General features: G+C 47.4%; 1 protein-coding gene and 1 long non-coding RNA gene across 3 annotated transcripts in view; one reads left to right on the top strand and one right to left on the bottom strand.

The window, feature by feature from the left end:
• The window catches only part of LOC138569160 (serine/threonine-protein kinase SBK1-like), an 849071-nt gene extending 826021 nt beyond the window's left edge, over nt 1-23050 (bottom strand). The window contains exon 1 of the mRNA XM_069646879.1: nt 21272-23050. Within this exon, the coding sequence (XP_069502980.1) occupies nt 21272-21426 (155 nt within the window). The 5' untranslated portion in view covers nt 21427-23050. The remainder of the gene's footprint in view (nt 1-21271) is intronic.
• LOC138569161 (uncharacterized) overlaps nt 1-25200 on the top strand; it is a 371203-nt gene that overhangs the window by 23694 nt on the left and 322309 nt on the right. The window contains exon 1 of one of the 2 annotated variants that reach the window (XR_011303158.1): nt 23126-23364. The exons of the other annotated variant lie outside the window; for it this stretch is intronic. This is a non-coding gene — a long non-coding RNA (uncharacterized lncRNA). Of the gene's footprint in view, nt 1-23125; nt 23365-25200 lie in introns of those variants that run through there. 2 annotated transcript variants of the gene reach the window in all.

The raw sequence follows: 25200 nt of genomic DNA on the forward strand, positions 1-25200 counted from the left end.
AAAGGAGTCTGGCCTGTAGGCCTGTTCGTCATGATGGAGGCATCCCCTTGTAAAGGGTGGGTACTTGAGGGTCTGCGAATAGCAATCAAGATCTTTCTGGTGGCGGCACACAGACAGAACTTGTGTTGTCCCATTCCTCTACCGTCCGAAGGGGCTTTTGCTCTGTTCCTATAACAAGAGGGGGAAGGAGCGGTGCGAGTTGGGCATCTAGCAACAACAACTTCCCAGTGTCGCTAAATTCATACTTGGGCAGAGTCACGCAGGCTGAGCTACTGGAACCAAGAAGTTCACTAACGTTATTAACTGGGGGTAGTCAACCTCCTGTTGTGCCACTGACTGGTTTTAGTCAAATGTACAGAACATCTAAGTGTGCTTAAGTGTGCAGTCTCCAGCAGGATGCTGTGGAATACTGGTGGATTATTGGTGACTGCTGACTGAACTTTTACTGGAGAAGCGGCATCCTTTCGGAGCTCAATTTACTTTCCTTGGAGGTCTAGCGTATTGGCTAGCAACTGAGCGTCCAGCCGAGCATACAAAACGGGGTCGCGGAGCATCAGCGCACGTGTCTAAGTGTGCCCAATTGTTCAGTCCGTAGTCCGCTGTTAGATGAACTAGGGACAATGGTTTGATCCCGGGATATTAGGCGGTGAGAGTTCAAATTAACTTGCACTTTCTATCCGCGCTGTGCCCTGGAACTTTCATTAATCTGCTATATGAGATTCCTTCCAGCTGACTTCTAGTACAGTGATCATGTATGCTCTTATTTATTCATATTCATTGGCACATAGGAATTTCTCAGTTGGATGGGTTTTTGGACAGACTGGCTTTACACCTCACGGACAGGTGCACCCAGTGCGGATCCTGTGTCTTCATGGGTTACCATCGGGACCAGTGGCTGTGAACAAGTGGGGCGGGCTGTCTTAGTTGGAAATTGAGCTGTAAAGAATAGTTTTGAGCATCTAATGTCTATGGATGCACAGGATTGACAGGAGGAAGCGCTTTGGCCGTTCCCGTGGGCTTGGGGGGTACCATTGTAGGACTCACCCATATGGGAGCTTTAGCTTGGGGCTCAAGCATCACCATTGGCCCGGGTCTTAGTGAGGCAGAGAAGGCACTTAAATTTGTCTCATGGAATTTAGCGGGTGCAAGGAATAAATTGCAGTTAGATGAGAACGTTTTTAAAACTTCACAAGATCATACTACTGCAAGAAACTTGGGACTTGGAGTTGCCTCGTCTTGATGGTTATGCCCCGTATGGTATCCCTGCCAAAAAAACAAGAGAGGGCAGAATTCGGGGAGTCTGGTAGTGATGGTCAATTCCTCCCTACCCTGTCGGTAGCGACCAGGTATGAATTACTACAACTCCTGAGGTTTAAATTTCCTGGCACAGAGGGGTTCAATGTATTGAATTTCTACAATAGCCCAAATAGGGCAAGGGGGAGGTCTGGTGCAAACTAAAGGGATTTGTAGATTTGTATATGGACGATCCATTGAACTCTAAAACAAGGCTTATCTGGGGAGGGGACTTTAACGTTAAAATGGGTTGTGGCCTCACCAAAGACCTTTATTAACCGACTGAAGAGCACATTTCTATGGTCCTCGAACCAGAAATGGTAGATTAAAGGATCTGTTCCAGAGGCCTCCAGCTAAGGACTTGGCTTATTGAGAGGGCCCTGCGCTCAGTGAATGGGCGTATTAATCTTGCTATCCCTGGCAAACATACATTTAGTAATCAAGTGGGTTCCTCCACCATTGACTATTTTTGTCTTTCTTTAGACCTATGGAAAAATATTAAGAATTTCGATGTACTCAGAGTGGGGAATAGTGACCACTTCCCTTTGGTTTTAACTTTGAAAGGCATTATTGATGGGGATTTTTGTGTATCTAGCCTTTCATGTCAGGTCGAGGATGGTGTAGTTTCTCGAAGAGGAATCAAATGGGGGAAAATGTTGGACTCCGGTTTGCATCAGAAAATATTGGCTAATCAACAGATTGCCTTCTTGGGCATCTTGGATAAATCAAATGATCAACGAGAAGTGGTGGGTTTCTTTGTGGGAATTGTGGAGGCACTTACGGGAGGCTTTACCATGATTGCTAGACCATTGGGTTCAGCAGGAAAACAGGGATGGTTTGATAAAAAGTGTAGGCTGGCAAAATTGGCTCTTTTGAAAGCTCTAAAGCAGTGGGCAGGAGCATTGTCCAGGCGCGGTCTGCCTACCGCAGGACAATTGAGAAAAGGAAACTGGAGCTGGAGGCCATGGCCTGGGAGGAATTTCTGCGGGCCATTAGGGTCAATAATGCTAAGGGTTTTTGGGACTTTGTGTCAAGGGGTTCTTGTGACAAGGCAACTCAAGGCCTCTCGTGAACTCATGTGGGGGCATCAGATTGGGTCTCTTACCTTGGAACCCTGTACGATGATGGTCGAGCCAGAGAGGAAAATCAGTGTGGGGGGGGGGTGTGGCTCTACAATTCTCTCTGGAGGAGGCAATTGAGGCACAGTCCCGTAATCGAGCTCGTCGGACAGATGCTATACCCGCTGACCTCTTTATGAGTCAGATTGAACTCTGGGCCCCATTACTGACCTTGGCCTTCAATGCCTGTCTAAATTCAGGGCATTATCCACCGTCATGGAAGACGGTAACAATATTTCCCATTCTCAAAAAGGGGGATATTTCTAAACCTTCTTCATATCGCCCTATTTCTCTGCTGGAGTCTGGTTTTCAAATATTTGACTGAGTTTTGCTGGGCCATTTGGAGCATTAGCTCACTGGAATAACATCCTATCAGATATACAATTTGGTTTTCACCCTGGTTTTGGGCACCATGGAGCAGGTGCTCAATTTCTATTTACTGATATCCAATTTGGTTTTTGTGTAGGGGCGAAGTGGTCTATCTTGCCTTTATGGACCTAAGCACGGCCTTTGACAAGGTAGATTGTGTTAAGTTGTGGGCCGTGCGTGAGTCCATGGGGTGTCTTGCATATATTGTGAACGTTTTGCGGGAGCTCCACTCGAACACTAAAGCAAATGTTCGGTTTGCACCAGGGGGGCGGTGCACTGAATTGTTTGATATCATACTTGGTGTACGTCAGGGGTGTCTATTGGCCCCTTTACTTTTCACGTTATATATTAATGGGTTGTTGAAGGCATTGTTGAACACTGCGGTGGACTTTCTGCGAGTGGGGGGCAGACCATTTCCGGTCCTGGCCTACGACGATGACACAGTGCTCATGTCCAGAAGGCCGAGGGCACTTCAGGCCCTGGTGGATGCTTATGCCTCCTTCATGACCGGCTTAGGTCTTAAAATTAACTCTGTGAAATCAGCGGTCATGAATTGCAGTGGGGGCAAGAAGTCAATTAAAATGCGCCCTATCACTTATAAAGGTGATATAATTATGAGGGTAATGGAGTACGGCTATCTGGGTGTCAGATTTTCGGAGTCTTTGACAAGCAAGGCACATGCTACCAAACAGTCTTTGAAACTGAGCCATTACCCGGGGGGTCTCACCCGTTTTTCCGCAAGGTGCAAGGGTCCACACCTGGAATCGACTCTTAAAGTGTATTCTATGCAAGGCGGCCTATCTCTGTGGAGCAATGCTCTGGGGGTACGCAGGCTAAGGAAAATCATTATTTTAAGAGGATATTGGGACTCCCTGGTTCTTCCTCCTGTGCATCAGTGCACAGAGAATTGGGGATGACTTTCTTGGAGGACGAATGGGCTGCTGCACCTGGCCTGTTATGGCTTAGAATTTGGGGCAATAATAATGCTTTGTTGTGCCACTTTATTATTAAGGCAACCTTGAGCAAGGACCTGTGGCACAAACTACCCTGGATGAAATTTGTTAGAGAGCGCATGTCCAGGGTAAATCTGGTGGCAGTGCCTCCAGCCACCAGGGTGCTTCAACCAAGGGAGGTAAGATCCTCAAAGCAGGTGGTTACCAGGGAATGTGTGGTTATTCACCTTAAGGCAGCTCGGGCTTCCCACGCTGATGGTAATCACCAGCACATAAGTGGGACGCCCTCCATTCAACCATATCTTACCTGGGCCAGGGTGGGCCACCAGAGTTGGCTCATTGCCAGAGCCTGGTTTGATTGTCTGCGTTTGAGGGGTAACACAGCAAACTGGATAGGGTATTCAGATGATCCCTGTTGTCCAGTTTGTGGAGCCCCTGTTGAAGACCTGGCCCACTTTATTTTGTTTTACCCGGGGTATGAAATTATAAAATAGCAGACCATACTGCAAGTTTTAAGACGTACTGACCTGTGCCAATATAGGCCAACACTGGCCTACTTACTAAATGCATAAACACAACTAACTGCTTGGGCTTTGTTATCTTATTTGAAGGTTGCAATGTTTTTAAGAAGGGGTTTTATGAAAGGGCTAGTAACCGTATCTTAACCTTGTTGTAATATGTGGATGTATAATGTATTGAATACCTGTGTATCTTATTAGCTTTTATGTATTATCCTATGTGATATTATATGTACTTGTATAATGAAGATTTTTATTCAAATAAACATTGCAACAACAACAACCTCGCGGACTGGATTGGGAAAAACACCACGGGTCACGAATAGTATTGGGGGACTTCAATTTTTTGTGCCGTGATGGGACGGAATGATTGATGGCATAATGTATCTTCCTGCTAGAGAGGGTCTACAGAGGAAAGACAAACATGGTTTAAATAGTCCTCTTCCTTGTATTCTCTAAATTTGGTCATGTTGAATGGTGTCCACCGCTCAATCTACTGTGAAACACCATAACAAGAGTCATCAGTATGATTCAGAATTGGCTGCTAAAAAAAAGAGAGATGCATTCTGCAGCTTTGGAGACAAAACCTGGATACCAAGATAGTAGCAACTAGGATTTAAAAATGGAGGCTACATGATAAGAACTGCATAAGAAGGCCCTGTACAAAGCTGCAGCAACCTGATGCTGAAGTCATGCTCGAGTTCCTGGGGGAACACAACGTTGGTAATTGTTGGCAGATAATAAAAAACATATATTCTGCTCAAGGCAATCACAACTATGTACTGTATCCAAGGATGATTGGGTATCACATATAGGAAATGTATATTGTTCGGTAAATTCCGACAGTAGTAAATATACTGTTAATTCAGCAACTTCATATAATACTTGATTAGTTGTAATTACTTTGGAGAATGTGTTTGATGCCATTAAAAGGGCCAGTGATTCGAAGGCCCCAGGACCAAAGTTTCTGTCTAATAAACTTTTTAGTGTGAATCCAAATATTTGGGCAGTCACCTTATATTTGCTGTTTAAGGATATTTTGTGGGAGGGGCATTTTCCCCCTACACGGAATACAGCTTCCATTAGTCAAATGGTATATAGTTGTTTTGTCGCCAGGTTTTTTTCGATGAGTTTCTTTACAAAAAATGTTAATCAAAAAAACGAATTGAAAAATAAAGAGAAGGTGGGTAAGGCGTAAAAGGTGTAGCGGGTTGGGGATAGGTTTTAAATAATAGGGAAGGAGAGGTTTGAGGAGAACCTCCCCGAAATAAAAAAATCCAAATGTCAATGAGTTTTTTTGATGAAACATTTTCATTAAAAAAATCATCAAAAAAACCTAGTGTCAAAATAACATCGAACCATTTCAATTTATAAAAAAGGTTCAAGGTCAGAGCGCAATAATTACTGCCCGATATCTATATTAGACGCAGATAGTTAGATATTTGCGTCTTTACTCCTTGTTCATCTGGAGAAATGGGCAACTGCCACTGCACACCTGAAATCTAATAAAACAGGGTTCAGAAAACATCAAGGCACTAATATAAATGGATTCGCCCTGAGAAGTTAAGAACTTTACTATGGGATAGACATTTGTAGTAATTTATTAAGGACTTTATTTTATTCATCTTAACACTGTTATATTTGATTGTTTGTAATTTTAGTGAAAATCCCTAATGTAATGGATAAGTTGATGTTACCTTTCGTTTGCACGACTTGCTCTGAAATAATAAAGTGCTCAACAAAAAAAAAAAAAAGAATATGCATGGTCAAACACCCTCACTAGTCATGATGCGTCAGTAGACTTAACAACAGCTTTTGACCTAGTCTCTAGGAACCTTTTGTGGTAAAAACTCAAAAAAATGGACATCCTGTAAGATCTGCTTAGGCTTATAATTGGTATTCATGAGAATTCAACATACAGATAAAACTTAGTTCTGGGCGGAAATCTAACTAGGACATTTTTTTATTGAAAATGGCTTGAGAAAGGGGCGCATTTTGGCCCCCTGTCTTTTTAATCTTTACGTTTCTGATACAGGTGATTTTATTGAGCTAGCCTCTTTCATCAATGCCCTGAATGGGCTCTTGGTGTCCAATATGGTTGGCGTTCGCAGACGATTTCATTTTATTGGATTGCACATCTGTCGGCCTACAGCATCTTTTAGGATCTTTTTCTGAATATGCCTCGGCTCATTTAAAAAAAAAATGCAACCAAAACTAAAATGTAAAACAGAGGGGGGGTCTGGGAAACTCTCTACCAGCACGAACACAGCCCATTGACTGGTTCTTGGGTGGATGGCCCCTGGGAGAGTCTCAACCAAGTCTTTAGCTCACTGTTCTTTTCACAGAGAAGAAATTCCCCACATGTCAGTCTTTGTCCTGCCCACGGGCAGTCCAGCACCGAAATGCTAGGTAATTCTCCTCTGAACAAGAGTACCACAGCAACCCCATACACGTGTTTCAACCTTGTTGGGCATCATCAGTGAGGTGAAGCTGCGCCCCTCTAAGAACAGTGAGCAAGGGGACAATGTCTGGATTCCCTTGGTAACTTAGGGTGAGATCCAAAGTTACTTGGTATGCAAAACTGAGGGGGGTCTGGGAAACTCTCTACCAGCACGAACACAGCAAGGTGTTAAGACACTTACCCGGAAAGCTGCGGGACGTTATTCCCCTTGGCAGCTCTACTCCAGGTATCGGTTCGCCGGGAGCGGGTTCTCCCGACATCCGAGCCCGCTGCCTTGTTTCACTCGCGGGCGCGCACATGCGCCGCAGACCAAGACGACCGACGGCTTGTGTGCCAAGCCTCGTTCTTGCCCCGGCAGGGCCGCGGCGCATGCGTGGCCCGTCCGTACTCCAAGCCTCGGCTTCATGCTGTGGCTGTAAATAGCGGTCGAGTGCAGGAACAAGTCACGTCTTAACGCGGTTTGTTCCTGACTCGCCCTTGTTTTTCGCCTCCTTTTTGCCTGCTCCCATTTGGCTCCTCGATCCTGCTCCTGAATTCATGAGCCTCCTGTTCTCCTGGTCTGGGTTTCCTGGACCTCCTTCCTGGGCCCCAGTTGTCTTGTGGGTGGGCCCCACTCCCTTGATTCCCTTTTCCCGGGGCTCTGTATCCCCTGGATTTTCTCTCCTGATTTTACCCCTGGGTTCCTTCCTTGCTACCCTGCCTGAAACTAGTCCAGCCTGCTTCACCTCTACTGGCTCTCTGTTTCTCCTGGACATCCCTTCCTCGGTCCCTTGCCTGGCTACCAGTTCAGCCTGTCTCACCTCTACTGGCTCACTGTTTCTCCTGGACATAAGCCTTGGGCCGGACTATCAGTTTCTTCTCATCGGCCTCTCCTGAGTCCAGTTATAGACTGTCTTCTTGGAACATCCATTGGAACTGTGCGTGTTCATCTTTTCACTGCAAGAGACGGAGGGCTTCCTCTTCAGCCTACAATCAGTATACTGCATTCCTTGGACTTGCCTCCAACATTGCCTTCTGCCCTGCCTGTGCAAGCACCGTTCAACATCTGATCACAGGAAAGAGGTCTGTGGTGTCGGGAGGTGGACCCTGTCCATTCCTGTACCATCAGGACTGGGTTGAGGCTGCTTCCCTGTGCCATCTTCTCAACTACCGGTTTCCTGATCATCAGCCTGGCTGCCCCAACACGGACGTCATCCAGAAATAAAGGTACTTCCAAGTTACGTGACACACAATTTAACAAATTAAGACACCTAACAACAAGTTCTGATTCAGAGATGGATGACACTGAAGAATTAAGAAACGAAATAAGGGCCTTACGTGCCGAGATGTCAGCTCTACGCCAGGAGAACCTTTCTTTGCGGCAAGTGGTGGCGCATGGGACTAGTTCTGGTATCTCGGCCGAATCTGGGATGTCTCAGACCAGTCCGGTGAAATTTGATGGAGATCCCCGCCGAGTGGCTGAATTTTGTAATCATTGCAGGATCCATTTCCTGTGTCGCCCAACACATTTCAGCCAAGACAAGGCCAAGATATGATACATTTTGGGCAATTTGGTTGGAAATGCGTTGGCCTGGGCTACACCCCTGGTGGTAGCCAAAAGCCCTATTCTTGAGGACTTTGTTGCTTTTGAGAAAGCATTTTTGGATGTGTTCCAGTCCCCTAATCTGGCTGCGACGGCTCAGAATCAACTCATGGATTTGAAGCAGGGGTCAAGTGACATAATTTCCTACATCAGTCATTTCCGACAATTGGCCACCGACTCTCAATGGCCAGAGGTTACTCAGAAAACACTGTTTCGAAGGGGATTGAGAGAGGAATACAAGGACGAGCTATTGCATATACCTGAACCTGACACCTTACAGTCCCTCCAAGAACAGGTCCTACGAATTGACCACAGGTTGGCCGAAAGGCGGAGTGAGAGACGTCGTTCGGAAAGAACAATTCCACGATTCTTGTCTTTACCATCCAAGGTTTCTGGTTCCACGGAATCGGCACCTGAACCAATGCAATTCGGAGCCGTCAGAGGCCCCTTATCGGATGCATAGAAGAAAAGAAGAAGAGATCTCAGGTTGTGTCTGCATTGTGGGGCCTCTGGACATTACCTCAGTACCTGTCCTCTACAACCACTCCGGAAATCGGAAAACTAAATGGCCTGTCGTATGTAGGGAAGGCAACGACAGGCCCTTCCTCTTTTTCAGTCCTTCCGGCTCAAAGACAGGAAAAACAGCCAATGCAGCCAGTGGTACCCATGGCCTTGTGTATCAAAGTCTCCTGGCCGGGTAAAGAACCCATTGAGGTGTTAGGGTTGTTGGATTGCGGAGCTTCTGGCAATTATATTGATGTCGATTGTGTGGCCAGGAATGGGATTACCTTGCTTGAGAAGAAATGTGCTTCGATGGTGTAAGTCATTGATGGGACTCCTTTGTCTTCCGGCCCAGTTCACCCACATACTGGAACCCTGCAACTACAGATTGAAGGGCATCATGAACAGATCTCCCTGGATGTTATTAAGACACCCACGTATACCATTATTTTGGGGTTACCTTGGTTGTTGCATCACTATCCTGTCTCACCTCTACTGGCTCGCTGTTTCTCCTGGACATAAGCCTTGGGCCAGACTATCAGTTTCTTCTCATCAGCCTCTCCTGAGTCCAGTTATAGGCTGTCTTCTTGGAACACCTATTGGAACTGTGCGTGTTCATCTTTTCACTGCAAGAGACGAAGGGCTTTCTCTTCAGCCTACAATCAGTATACTGCATTCCTTGGACTTGCCTCCAACATTTCCTTCTGCCCTGCCTGTGCAAGCACCGTTCAGACATCTGATCGCAGGAAAGAGATCTGTGGTGTCGGAAGGTGGTCCCTATCCATTCCTGTACCATCAGGACTGGGTTGAGGCTGCTTCCCTGTGCCATCTTCTCAACTACCGGTTTCCTGATCATCAGCCTGGCTGCCCCAACACGGACGTCATCCGGAAATAAAGGTACTTCCAAGTTACGTGACACACAACTTAACACCCATTGACTTGTTCTTGGGTGGATGGCCCCTGGGAGAGTCTCAACCAAGTCTTTAGCTCACTGTTCTTTTCACAGAGAAGAAATGTCCCCACATATCAGTCTTTGTTCTGCCCAGGGGCAGTCCAGCACCGAAATGCTAGGCAATTTTCCTCTGAACAAGAGTACCACAGCAACCCCATACACGTGTTTCAACCTTGTTGGGCATCATCAGTGAGGTGAAGCTGCGCCCCTCTAAGAACAGTGAGCAAGGGGTCCACGTCTGGATTCCCCTGGTAACTTAGGGTGAGACCCAAAGTTACTTGGTATGCAAAACAGAGGGGGGTCTGGGAAACTCTCTACCTGCACCAACACAGCCCATTGACTTGTTCTTGGGTGGATGGCTCCTGGGAGAGTCTCAAGGTTGAAACACATGTATGGAGTTGCTGTGGTATTCTTTTTTGCGCCTTGAAACACTTGTGCATAGGCGCGTTACAAATGCCATATCATAGAGGAGAATTGCCTAGCATTTCAGTGCTGGACTGCCCCTGGGCAGGACAAAGACTGATATGTGGGGAAATGTCTTCTCTGTGAAAAGAACAGTGAGCTAAAGACTTGGTTGAGACTCTCCCAGGGGCCATTCACCCAAGAACAAGTCAATGGGCTGTGTTCGTGCTGGTAAAGAGTTTCCCAGACCCCCCTCTGTTTTGAAAACTAAAATGTAGACACTCTTCTCCAAACCGAAAAAGAAAAAAACAGGCTTCCAGTGGTTTCTTGAAGGCTCTAAACTTGAGGAAGTTGATAACATCATTTATCCAGGCTTCCAAATCACTAAGAGCCCAGGGAAAGCACACAACACTGCTGATGTGTGTCAAAAGGAAGTCGCTCTTGTACAACACAACAGATGAGGTTCAACAAAAACAAATATTGTACATATTTGTATGTCCCATTGATTACGTTTTATAGGTGGAAATTCGTTCAAAAGCTTATTTATGGACTTGAAGTTTTGCAGTTATGGGTGCTGGACATTCCGAGCAAACTTCAGAGCCTCATTTGGCGTGGAGTATTGAACATTCCAAACGCGGTCCCAACAGTCGCTATCCTTTATGGGCTAGGGTTACCTTCTTTGCTTGTCAAAGCTATTTGGAAATATTTGGCCTTCCTTATTAAGATTTGAAGTCTTTCCCCCAAACACCTTGTTTGACGGGATGGTCTCATCTTGCTCAGTCAAGGTGATTAATGATTTTAAGGATTGTTGTGTTAATGTTGATATTTAATTGACTACAGCAGACTTAAGGTATCCTCCTCATACAGTAAAGTTAGCCTTGTTTGAGTGAGACTGGTGTGTCACAGTGGACAGTTTCCATGAATTTGTCTATATGAAACAACTCTTGCATGAACACAGTTAGGGGTGTTGGCGCCCCACTTTCGCCTCTTCTCTTGTCCAAAGGCTAGATCTAACCTTTCCAGGGTAAGATGGACCCTATTACCTACTAAGGAGACTTTTTTGAGATACAAGAAAATCTTACCACTGGAAGCTTCCTATAGGTTCTGTAGGAATGCAAAGGAATTTGAAACTCTTCAGAACATCGTCACCTTATGTCCTACTCTATCTGAAATTAAATCCCTCCATTTAGGCCAATATATTTAGCAAATTGGTGGTGCCTGATCCTGTGCATTTTTGGAAGGCCTGTCTGGGTGGTAACTGTATCTCACTTGCCTTGGCAGTTTTATGTTTTATGAATAGTTTGAATTTGGAATAAATGTAATGGAAATGTTGTTTTTAATTCAGGAACTATTGAATTCTTGCTAGTAATGTATATCATATTTTCTTATCCTGGAATTTTCCAAGGAAGGAATTAATGTTGTATATTTTAATTGTTGGTGACCTTGTTGAGGTTAATACTTGTTTTTTTAGCCAATACACAATAAAAAAAAAGAAATAGATCCTGAACCGAAATAGGTTGGTAAGCTCCTACTTGGCCACGTAATATGGTTTGACCTGTCGAGCGAATGGGATCACATTTTTATGTAATGTAAACTGAACAGAAGGATGCCCTGGACATAGGATTCTGGGTGGATTCGGGATAAGGAATGGGGGATTCACCTTAGAAATGTTCAAGTCTCTGGACCTCCCGTTGGGTTGCCACCATTTTTTCGGCAGGGCAAAGCAGGTGTGTTCCATTAAATTGACCCTTTGACCTTAATAAAATATCAGTCTGTTTCCATTCTATTTGAAACCCATGGCAAGTTGTTCTGGCTTTCTTTTACTGCAATTCTAATCATTCCTGTGTTTAGGTGCCTGTGGAGCTCTCTGTGGTCTGGCAATCTGGTGGAGGGAAAGCGGGGCCATGGAACCTCTCTTGATCCTTTCTTTCTTTTCACCTCTGTAAGCTTTTGGTCTTGTCTTTTATCTTTTCCCATCTTTTTTATTGTTCCTCTCTTCGGTCTCCCCCTTTCCTATCTAACTCCTCCCCAATCCATATACAGCTCCTGAATCCGTCTTCTTCTTTCACTGTTTCCCTGCAAGTCTATTACCCTAGCTCTTACTACTTTGTTGGCTATCTCTCTATTCTCAACTCAAATGTAACTTTCTTTGTCTTGGATCCAAATCACTCAACAATCTTTGCGCTCCCTACCTGTTATGTTATGTTATGTTATGTTATGTTATTTTGCATTTATATAGAGCCTTATATACCATTGATATAGTATGAAGGCGCTGGTAGGTTGAACACCCTTGGGAACCAAAGTTCAGATCAGTAGAGAGTAGAGGGAGTCAAAAGGTGCGTGTGAGCACCGGGTATGTGTGCAGCTTGTGCGGTATTCGTGTAATAGCTGCTTCTTAGTGGTAGGTGTGGTGGTTGAGAGATCAGGAGTATGTGTTCGTTCTGGCAGGATTTATCCAGACCGGATGTGGCTGCGTTAGGCCTGAGGAGAACCGCTGGCTGGGGGGTGTGTAACCAGCAGTGTTTACTTAGAATGATGTGGAGTTCCATGCACTCCTATCCCCTCCATGCACCCCAGTCTGCTCCATACACTCCGGTCCGCTCCACGCGCTCATGCATTCCAGTCTGCCCCACGCCTGCACTCCTGTCTGCCCCACGCCTGCACTCCTGTCTGCCCCACACCTGCACTTCCGTCTGCCCCACGCCTGCACTCCTGTCTGCCCCACGCCTGCACTCCTGTCTGCCCCATGCTCTACGCATTCAGCACTTCTACATACTCATCTGTTCTACGCACTCATCAGTACTAGATGCAATCTGTGCTCGTTTGTTCTACGTACTTGTCCGCTCTACACAACACGACCATTTGCTCCAGGCACTCATCCGCTTTATGCTCTCACACGTACTACACACTCATCCGCTCTATACACCCATCCGGTCTGTACATTCATCCGCTCTATACACCCATCCGGTTTGTACATTCATCTGCTCCAGCGATCTACACACTCTCTGCACTTCCGTATTCATCCGCTATCCACACTCATGCGCTCTACTTGCTTCTCCTGCGGACCTGGAGCTGTCACATGCTCTACATACTCATCCGCTCCACATACTCATCTGTTCTACACACTCATCCGGTTTACGCTCATCCGTTCTGCACATTGATCTGTTTTACACACTCCTGCGTTCTACTCGCTTCTCTGTATTTACGCACTCATCCACGCTACTCGCTCATCCGCTCTACACACCCAGCCGCTCTACACACTCATCCGCTCAACATGTTCATCCATTCTATACACTCATCCGATCTACTTATTCATTAGATTTCCAGACTCATTCGAACGATATAGTTATCTGTTTTTCCACTCATGCATTCTTCCACGGCTTTGGTCACTTCGTATTCCCCTTCTGATTTGTTCTGTTTCTCCTTGTGACTACTCCTCCTCCGTGCGCTCAGACCGGTTTACGCTCGTTCTCCCTCCTGGCCCGCGTGCCATTGGAAGGCACCGCCACTTGCTGCACCTTCCCTTTCTTCTCATGCCTTGTTTCGCTCCCTCTTACACATCCACCTTCTGTCCTCTTAACTTGGCTTTATTTTGGCATGTTCATTTTTCAGGTATTGTACCGTTGTTCATTTAACCCTTTTCAGCGCTTTGGTGTGTAGCGTTCTATAAATAAAAAGAAAATACAAAAAAAGGTACCTCCCCCCCTACTCAATTCTCCACAGTAGGAGAGCCCGTGAATAATGCCTCCTGGTGCCTTGTTTGCACAGAGAGACTTCACACTCACGCCCCCACTTCTCTCTTCTCGTGCTCGCTCCGCCGTTGTATTTGTATAGAGCAGCCAGGCCCGATCTTCCCTTTTGTGTCCCCGCAGACACAGGGGAACTCGACGTGACGCGATGATGGCAGACGGCGCAGGTGACTGGTGCCGCATATCCATCTTCAGCGCGCGCGATAGGCAAGTGCAGCTGCACTTGAGCTCGCGCTCATCCCCCCCGCGCTCTTTCTCCATCAGCCTCTGAGACAGTGTCCAATGCGTGTAATTGGGCGGGTTTACCTTTCAGTCAAGCCCATTAGACCTTGGGGCCAGAGAGATCCTGGAATGGGTGCCTGGCGGTGCTTTAATGATCGGCAAATACTGCTGTGCTCCTGCCATATTCTCACCGCCTTCTTCTTTTGCATATGTTTAGGCCTTAGGCATTGATGGGATCTTTCCATCTGAAAGACCCCCCCCCCCCCACCCCACAGGCTATCCAATGGGGACCCCATCAGTGCCAAGTGCCCAAATGTTTACAAAAGAAGAGAAAGCTTCCTTTTAAACGTTAGTGATGATGTCGACTGACATGCAAAAAATACATTGTTTTGTATGAGGGTTTTAACACATGCACCATACCAAACAGGAAGTTTGTCACAAATGTAGTCTGTACCCAAGTGACATTAACACTTAACTGTTTGGGTGATTCTAAAAGTGATTAAGGTGGAGCAGTGTTAAAAGAAATACAATGTCAGGTGTGCATTATTCTGCCTTCTGAGACACCTAGTTTCCCATTCTGCAAGTGGATACTAATCCTAAAACACTATTCTTTTGGCTGAACATGTTTCATTAAGAATGTACATATTGTGAGTTTGCTTTCATACAATATCCGTATTTTGCAAGGAAACTATCAGTTCTCAAGTTTCCTGTGGCCACGCATGAGGGCACCCAGTTCGGTTTTTTTTCCATTTGGATTCTGGGTCTTGTAGTTTTTTCTTGCCCATTTGAAATTTAGGTAAACTACAAAACCAAGAACTCCAAGCAAAACTGAACTGGGTGACTTGATGGCATGAAGCCATGGTAAACGTGAGAGTGCTGCTCGACAAGACAGTATTATTGTGGGCATTGAAATCCAAAAACGTAAATATTTGGATCTGCTGGAGTTTGAAGGTATGTGTTGAACTGCGTAAACTATAGAGTGGTTTTAAATCCCAGGTTCGCCGTTAAGCTAACCTGTGTGATCCTGGGCAAATAGTGTACTCTCTTTCAGTATAGAGGACTGGCCTCATTAGAGCCAACATGAATTTTCTTCCCCTTTTGCTGACACTCACCAAAGGGCCTTGGGCTGTCATGAGTACTGCACCACAGGAGAATGAGTGAAACTCTTTCCTATGTCCTGTTATGTCATGTTAGGGAGTTTTTTCTATCACACAATCTAACATTTTCACGGTTTCTTGGAGTTCCAGGATATGCCAGAGGAAGGGTATGGGACTAATTCCGGATTAGGACACGGTTGCTTTGTTGCCATGTTAATGTGTACATATGTCAAAAGATGGGGTGCTTGGTAGTGTGTAGGTTTTATGCTTTGTGAATTATCTGGAGCGGTAGTTAATGAGTGCTCCATGTTGGTAACATAAATTGGTGTCTGCCGAAGTGGCATTCAAGGAGTGTGGAGAATCCTGTTGTGTTTCTGTGGTGGGCTAGCATTGTTGCCCACACGATCCATTTCCAATCTGTAGGTGCTTTTACAGTCCTGGTTTTTCTGCTGCATTCTGGGACTTGTAGTCTGAGCTTTAACATGTGAAACTCGTAACTACAAGTCCCACAATGCAACAAAAACAGGACCGGATAAGCACCTACAGACTGGAATGGATCATGTTGGCATCTATGGTCTAGTGTTTTATTCAGGAAAATGTAGCACAGTCAAGTGTCTTCAGAGGGTGTTCATGCTCCATTGTTCAACGTTTCTTGTTTCGGTGGGGGACTTGTGTGTAAAGATGTTTACAGGTGGTTACTCTTACCATATCTTGTGGAATAGTCTGCCTTATAACTGGCAACAAGATTTTTCACTTTGGAAACAGCACAGTGGATCACATTTCTTTGCCTACACCAATGTAAAACAGCCTTTCCCCAGCTTGCATGCCTTGTTATGCCATAACATGTAATGTAAGGCTATGTGTTGCCAAATCAGGTGACACTGTGCCCACGGTTTCTGGTCAGTTTCACAGGGCCTCTGATATGACTGTCCACTGACTCCTCAAAGACACTCGCAGCTGTAACACTGCATACCTACCAACTTGCTTCATTCCAGTCGGGAGGTATTAATCCGGTACTAGTTTTAACTGTGCCTTCCGGTACTTGCAGTCCAAGGTTTATAACAAGGACATCTGGGACTAGAGGTCACAGAATACAAAGTTAAAACCAGGACTGAACTACCATCTCCCAAATGGAATGGGCCATGGGGGCATGTATGGCAGTGCTCAATCTTACATGGGATTATTGTACAATGCCGATGGACCTGCACCATCAACTATCAAGTGACAAAGCCAACCACATCTCAAGCACTAGGGAAATGATGGACCAGAGAAGCAACTCACAAGGGAGCCAAATCAGAGGGCTGATGAACCAGATGAGCCAAGGACCAGCAGACAGCGATCCGCCAAGGACCAGAAGGGTGACTGACCACAGAAGAGTGACTACCAGAGCCCATCTCCCCAGTGTCACTGCCCCATCTGCACCCATTCTACCTGTGCCTTCTCTCTGTGTCACCTCCCTTCTCACACCTTTTCCCCCATGTTGCAGCCTCTCCCTCCCCACACCTGAGGCCCCAATACCTTCTCCCCTGTGTCTCTAGTCTCTTCTTCCCATCAGCTGTTCCTGCTCCCCATACTGCCTCCATTCTCCCCCTCGTCAACAGCCTTTCCCCCACCTGTGTCATGAGCCCTGCTCTCTCATGTCTTCTCAGCAAAGGGGTGCTTGTATTGTGTGAAATATTGGATAGAGAACCATTTACAAAACAGGAAAAAACTATCTCCTCCCTCCCTGGACATGGTGCAATATTCTGTTTTCACCCTCAAAATGTTTTTACTGGTAAATCTGCTTGACAATGCGGTTTTGCCAGCCTTGTGTGTGTTGAAAAGGAGTCGCTGTTACAGGAATTGTTTATTTTTTGGTTGTGTCATTTTTTTTGTCTTAGTTGTGTATTTATAACGCGCTTAAATACCCAGAGGTTTCTAAGCGCGGACCCAGGGATCGATGTGTTGCTTCGTGTCATCTTGCTTCCAAGGCGAGCACGTTGCTGCTGAGCTCTCCTCCCAAATAAACTTTAAATAAATAAATAAATAAATGCAAAGGTTGATAAAATGTCAGAACTACAAATGACCATAAAAACATCGTGTCTGTGTTGTGTATTGGGGTAAAGGGGCAGGTGGACAACAAGAAAGTACTTTTATACTCATTAGCACCTGGGATGCGCGGAGCAGGCAATCAGGTTCCTTGGATCGCGTGCTGAAACCGCTAATCTCAGCCCACATTTCATGGAAACTGGAGGCTGCTTACCCTGCCCGCAGTGCCATTTTTCCCCCACCCTCCCATATATTTATTTTTTTTAATGTTCCCTCGACACCTCTGCCCCACTTACCTCTTTTATTCTGCGGCGACGGCCGCTCTGCCGCCACCGCATCGCTTCTGCTCCCGATCTGTGGCCGTCATGGAAAAGGAAGAGGGGCTCTGGATAGAGCCCCGCCTTCCATATATATGGTGGTCATTTTGGGACAGTGTTTGCATTAATTGAACGGGACAGCATGGCGTCTGTTCAATGAATAAAAACGTCTTTTTTATGTAACACCCCGGGTTACCGTTTTGTTAACTTGGGGTGCTAATGGCCTTAACACCCTCTCTGCATGCAGCATCCTGTTGTATGTCATAAATCAATATGCATGCAGCAATGATAGCCATTTGATCTATGTTTAAATAGCTGGCCAGGGTTACAATCCGCTCAAGTTTCATCCTTCCGACATCAGGTTGGAGTGATGTCACTTCCAGTGATGTCACATGGAAATTAAAGCGGCCCGCATTTAACTTGACACACTTGGCCCCACAATTCCTCTTACACGGTGCCCAATGCCAGCCTTGGTGTTTTCCGCCACGTGTCCCTGCTGTGGTGCCACGCTGTCTGCCCATTATTAGCGCGCGAGCACCACAGTGGCCGGCGCACAAAGCGGCAGCATCGGCCACCGGGCGTATTGTGCACGTGACACAAAGCCACCCAGCGATCGCGCGTGCGTTTCATCTTGAAGCCTAATTGGTCGCGCTTTTGGGAAAGTGAGCACCACTCAGCACCTCTCTGCACACCTGCGGCAGACGGAACAGAACCGCGAGGACAAAAGCCCCAGACCTATACATTTAACAGCTGCATACCCCAGAGATAATTAGGTCCCTTTGCATCGAAATGGCCACTTTGATGTCGCCACAGTGCCCCGTTCTGCCCCAGAATTCTGAAATAACGGTGGGGGGCCGTGTAAAGGCTGGGAGCCTTGAAAGAAGCCGCTGCTCTGCTCTTCACACGCCGCAGGCCAGTCTCGCAACAGCCGTCTACCTCAGAAGCGAGCGTCAGGCCAAAAATCCGCTAAAACGACCCATCCTCGCTACATCCGGACAGCATCACGCGCCGCACTGATCACGCGCGGCAGCACTGTCATCAGCACCAATCACACTGTGCATGCAGTAAGACTGTAAGGCCATTCTTTCTAATTATTTATGCATTTAAATGAAAAGAACTTCGCCAAGAAGCCGGGTACATCGTACACGGATGTTTCATCCAAATATATTACTAAGTGCTAATTGACTCTGTGGGAAAATAAAAGGTATGTGTAGAGTGTGGGAAAGGGGAGGGGAGGCGGCGGTGGGGGGACAGCCCCCATTAGAAGAACACAAGAAACCAAGTCAGTTACTAGAAATTGCCACAAAGTAATTTGCTTCGATGAAATCACCCAGAACCTTGTACAAAGAACGTACAGGTGGCTGGGGACGCCAGGGGGGGTTTTGCGAACCTTTCCAAAGTGGTGATTCAGTACTCAAAACACTGAGTCGGCCTGTGGCCGGGAAGGAGCTGCCGGAAACCCTGACGAGGAAAGCAAAAGAAGGAGGTTAAACACTTTTTGAGGGTCTCCCGTTCTTGCCACCAAGTAAATTACATTTACTCTCTGGAAATGACTTCGAAATTTACTTCGAATGTATATATATATATATGCATATATACATATATATATAAATATGTAAAGAGTAAAAGGTGTGTGAGAGGGTTTGGGGTAGGGCTGACAGTGTAAGGGGTTTGGGGGAAGTATTAATTCCGATGTAATTTCCACAAGTAAATTCCCACAAATGAATTTACTTTGGAAATGACACGGAGCCCATCTTGAGTGATGACCGTATTTACAGCTGTGCCATCTCCGCGGGGATGTTGGTTGGAGCTCCTTGGTTGCCTGGGGCCTTTTGGGTTTGCCCTCTAAGGCTCTCTGGCGTTCCCCTGGGAAGAAGGCGGTCCTTAAGGGGGATCGTGAAGCCAGTCACTGTGCAAATGACCTCCTAATGTCTGTGGTAGGTCGTTCCATTGATATGTCAAGGGGGGGGCGGGGGGATGGGGGATGGGGAGGCTGTGGGCAGCTTAGGAGCGTGCAGGGCATGAAGTCATTGGGAGAAAGAGGATAGGGGAGCCTAGCTAAACACAAGAAGAAGGGGGTTGCACAGGAACAGATTCTGACTGGATAGCTAGGCCCCGTATGGATTATGGGGGGCTACTCAGGGCAGTGGGGTACAGGTAGAAAAGATCAAAACATGGCTCAGAAGCTTCAAGGGGCTGGGGTGGGCTCCCAGAAGTAATGAAGCCTGTGGGGGGGGGGGAGCAGAGTCTTTTGATGGAGTGAGAGGTGACGTGGGTCGGGGTATGTTGATGTTCAGGTGTTTGGGCCTAGTAGCATGGTAGGTGCGCAGGTGATGAGCTGCTGTCAAAGAGAACTCGCAGGTTGCTTGCATGCCGCCAGAGTGCTATTGGGTGGTCCGGGGAAGGAGGAAGGAGGTTGGGCAAGGGATGTGGCACTGGAGAGCGCTCCCTCGCACTTATACGCCCTTCCCTCTTTTTTCCCAGAGCACTTGCCCTTGCGGGCCCGCCTCAGCCCTTGCTCACCCCCTTTGGGCCCGCCACTGCTGCCCTTCACCTCCCTCCCCTGCACTTGTCACCTTTGTCTTTGCGCTTCCATGTTAGGATTGTCGCATGGGCACTATAACCGTCATTGTTGCTTTCTCTTTTCCATGTCCCCTTCCCCCATCGTTTGTCTTGTGGCACCTGGAAACACTTGTGTATAGGCGCCATTAAATGCCGAATAAATAAATAAATAAAATAAAGGAGCCCTTCAGTTTTAGAGGCATTGTGCATGAGGCCATGCAGCACCATTCAGTGATGCATCGCACGTACCCAGGGAGTGATGAGAGAGGGCGGGGTTTTAGTCATTTCATCCACAGCCGTACCATCTAAAAAAAAGCATCTAAAAAAAGCATCTAATGCTTTTCTGTAGTTTTTTTTTTTTTAATGGGGGGTTCCCCCCAACGCTCCTATTTGTAACCTTAAAAAACAATTTTTATTAAACTAAATCCTTTACATCTAAAAATGCATTAGATGCTTTTTTTTAGATGGTTTGGCTGTCGATGCTTTGGTTGTCAATGCAATGACCGGATACCGAGGGCGGCTCAGGCACCGGTGGATCCCTGATCACATTATGCTACATAGTGCACATCAATATTTTTTATTGTGCACATGGCTTAAAAACAAACCTCGCACATTTCACATTACAATTAAAAGTTACTACTTCATCATCAATCACAGTAAATAACAATACATGAATACATGATAACATCACTAATTCACAATGGACAGCACTGTGTGCTTTGCTGCTCGCACTGCACAGCACCGTACACAACAGTGAGAGAACCAAAAACTTCTCTGTGCACCACATTGCACGGTAATAGGTGTAGCAGTGATCGCTCTGTGCAATTCCATTCACAACAGTGGCCACACTGTAAGGCACAGCGCGCAGCACTGATCCCACAGCGACATGTACCACACACTGTTTCCCACCGCGCAGTGCCATGTACAGAGCAGAGCCGAGCCCACTGTACCATGGATAACATTGCACAGTACCGTGTGAAGCACGGATTGAACCGGACAGGACCACGACGAGCACTGCTCATAGTCTATAGCACAGTGATCAACATTGAGCCATTCCACGGCCCTCTCTCAACAGTTCATGCAGTCTGGTGGGACCTGCCACTCTAGGGGATTCCCCGCCATGTGGAAGTTAGCCCCCGGCACTGACCTGCTGGTGCTGAGCGGCTCCATCTCCTCGCGCGGGAAGCAGACGAAGCAGAAGGTGTCCATCTCCTGGTCTCCACGATGCGCTGCTCCGAGCTCATGCCCAACACCACCGCCGGCGTTAGGGCTCCCCGCCCCCTCGCTAGCTGCTGTTGCCATCCATGCCAGTGGACCAGCAGGCCGTCCGACTGCAGGTCCTAGGGTGTTGGCCCCCCCGGCTGTGTACCGGGCTCCTTCCCCGGCAGAAACCACCAAAGTTTATCCAAGAACCAGAGGCAGCGAGGTCTGGCCAACCTTCTTCAGCAGAGCCAGAAGACTGAGTACCTTCTGAAATGCCTAGAGCAGCTCCCTCGTGATTAACATCTCGCTGCAGGCCCTGTCAGTCAATGAGCACATCCAAAAGACACTTTGCTGGGCCCGGCCCCGGTTGCAGGGATCTATGGTGAGCACGCAGGCCATAGGCTTGGAATCCTGGCTGGCAAGACATAAATGTTCATCCGTTCATGGTCAATGAAATAAAGTCTGTTTAGTTGAGAAACACTGAGACCTATACTAATATGGGCTATATGTAGTACGCTATATGAATGGTCAATGTTCGTTTTACCATGTGTCCTGGTGATTGGGAATTTGCTGGGCTTGCGCGTCAGACACTGGCTGTAACTTTCCTAGTGCCTTATAAAAATGACGGTCCCTATGGCATATGACTAGGTACATTGAGGCTTTGTCCCAAAGTTAGTACCTCAAGACCAGACCGGTGGGCTTCTCTGATCAGTACGCCCACCGCCTTTTGTTTCTCTGGTCAGTAAACCTCTGGATCGTCCGATCAAAGCCAGACACCTCCAACTTCTCGATCTGGATCTTCTGATCTGTGCCCGACTCCTCCAGCTTCTCACCTCTGGATCCTCTGATCAGTGCCCCGACACCTCCAGCTTCTTGCCTCTGGATCCTCTGATCAGTGCCCCGACTCCTCCAGCTTCTCGCCTCTGGATCCTCTGATCAGTGCCCCGACACCTGCACCTTCTCGCCTCTGGATCCTCTGATCAGTGCCCCGACTCCTCCAGCTTCTCGACTCTGGATCCTCTGAACAGTGCCCCAACGCCTCCAGCTTCTCACCGATGGAGCCTCTGATCAGTGCCACGACACCTCCAACTTCTCACCTTTGGATCCTATGATCAGTGCCAAAAATGGCTAACTTACACCCTTGTGATCCTCTGATCAGTACTGCCACACATCTGGCTTCCAGCATCTGGATTCTCCAATCAGTATCCCGTCACCTCCAACTTCTCACCTCTGGATCCTCCGATCGGTATCCCGATACTGCCAGCTCTTCACCTCTGGATCCTCTGATCGGTGCCCGACACCTCCAACTTCTCACCTCTGGATCCTCTGATCAGTGCCGCGACTCCTCCAACTTCTCACCTCTGGATCCTCCGATTGGTATCCCGATACTCCCAGCTCTTCACCTCTGGATCCTCTAGTACCCACTTTCGTAGCTCGACCTCTCGAGTGGATGTTTTGGCATTTGGTCGGTCTTTCCTATTCCCATCTACACCCAGGGGGCAATTCTAGGGCAGACGAGCTCAGCCCAATCTTTGAGTGTAGTAGCGTCCTGTGGTTGGTTCCAGGGCGCGCCGCTATTCCAGCACACGAGGCGGTGTGATGATGCCCATATCTCGGAGAGTTATGCCCTTGCCACGAGGTGAGCGCGTGGAGGTGCCCTGCTGGCACCCAGGAGCACACACATCACGAGCAGCCGGCTTGCTCTGTCAGATAAACCAGTGCATGGGGTATTAATAGCCGCCGATCCTCGCGCAGCATCTGGGAAGTTAACCCCTGCGCTGCCAGGAGAGCCCGCTCCTTGGAAGTCCTCGTCTGGCAGGCGGCCCATCTCTTCCGCGAGCGCTCGCTGGCGAGGGATCAGAGACTCGGGCGCACGTGGGCACCAGCTCCTGCCTCGCAGGTGCGCGTGTGATGTTCCCGCTATGCCTGTGATGTCCGGGCGTGGAGGGGGCGTGGCGGCCCCGCCCGCAGAGCTGATATACGTGGTGGTCAGGGCGAGGACTTGCCTGCCCGGGCGACGACAAGGCATTCTGCAAGGTACTAGAGCTAGGAGTCCTCGAAGTGGGTGCCCCTGGGCTGCTGACGCAGGCGATGCAGAGGCTTACAAGGTGCGGGCAGCCTCTCGGCGAGGTGATATCCATCATGCGCAGTGCGGGAGCCAGGAGGGACCAGTGGGTCAGATAAAGAGTGATTAGGGTGAAGGGGCCAGCCTCTCCGACCTTGCACAGTCTGCAGCGAAATCCGTGGCAAACACACGGCAGTATTTCCGCGCTGGGCAGGGACAGTCATCGAGCCCTAGTCATGGAATTTTTAGCGCAACAAACACCAAACACCCAGATTCACAGAGCGCGGAAAAGTGTATGTTTGCAGAGCAAACTGACTTTGCACTCACTTTGCACGGGTGCGAAGTGACTGCACTGCAAAAATACGCTTTGTACCGCTCTGTGAATCGGGGTGTTTGTGGCAGTGTAAAGTCACTTTGCACCGCACTAAAAGTTGCATGAATCAGGCCCGTGGTGTGTTAGCTGTGTGTGTGCACTGATGCCGGTGCGCAGTTCTGGCTTTGCATGTTCGTTAAGGTGGCTGCCTTTACGGAAAGGCTTTTCAGGACACTTTAGAGGGGGCTGCAGGAACCCTAGAGTCAGACTGTGCCGGTGCCCGCCGTCCCCTGCCCTTTCATTCGGCTCAGGCTCCACTTTTCACTTTTTTAACATAAGCGTTACATTGCATTTTTAGAATATCAGCTGCACTACTGCGCCATCGTGCATGCAGGCCACTCAGCTTCTAGATTTGACCTCTGGGGCCGGTCCAGCGCTTTCTGGGGGCTGGGCGTCAAAAGACATGCAAGCCTCCTAATTTACGTATGAGTGGCCATCACCTGTGGCGACCTCACAAAAAAGGAGATTACAAGGATTGTCATCAGTTTATTTTATTCTATGTATTTATTGACTTTGTTGGTAGCGCCCAGACCAGGAGGTATCACGGCGCTAGTAAGATTGCAGTACATGGAACAGAATTACTGTTAAAGTTACAGGCAGTAAGGTTCTGGTGAGGTAGATGTAATACAGGTGCTAAAGTTACAGATCATGGTTAGCTGGGAGGACATATATGGTGCAGCTAAATCAGTCTTTGATACTACAAGGCATAATTGAAAGTAACATTGAAAGAAGTTACATAAGTAAGCCCAGTGGCAAATAACTTGGTGTGCAACATATGAATGGTCATATACACATGGAGCAACTCTACACTCCCATCATTCATGTTGGCCTGAGCTGGGCACTGAATCATGCCCACAGGCTCTAGATAACACACAGCACTATTAAACGATTTGCCCAGGATCACACACCTTAGTTAAGTGCTGAAACAGGGATTTGCTCCCAGTTGTCATTTAAGCACTTGGCTGCGGATTTTACCAGATTTCGTTCATATGCATAGTTGCTAACGTTGCAGATTCAGGAGCATGTGATGCTCCGTTTTATGGCAATACGTTGAAAAGTACTCAAATGGAATAATAAACAAACCTGACAACATATAAATTGTTATAAACATGTCAAGCATAATTAGAATGGCTGCAGCTTTATCTTCCCCATCTCGAATGAAAGATTGCAGTAGCATCAGGCAAAGTAATGTTTACATAAATAAATCTCAATCGGATTTCAACACTGTTGTAGTTATTACCCAGCATGCATTGCTATGCACCCCTCCCGTTTCTGTTCACCCACCACCCTATACGAAACTCCCTCAATGCTGTGTCTGTGGCCATCCACCTCTGGCGATGGCTCACCCGTGTAAGGCTCTGATGACAAAAAGGAACATGTTGAGCTGTTCCGCAGACGCAGGGGGATCTGCTGTGCTGCTTTGCACTTGAAAAAT

Source organism: Ambystoma mexicanum, chromosome 2q (genome assembly GCF_040938575.1).
Source record: "Ambystoma mexicanum isolate Mex_15411 chromosome 2q, UKY_AmexF1_1, whole genome shotgun sequence".
Classification (NCBI taxonomy): domain Eukaryota; kingdom Metazoa; phylum Chordata; class Amphibia; order Caudata; family Ambystomatidae; genus Ambystoma; species Ambystoma mexicanum.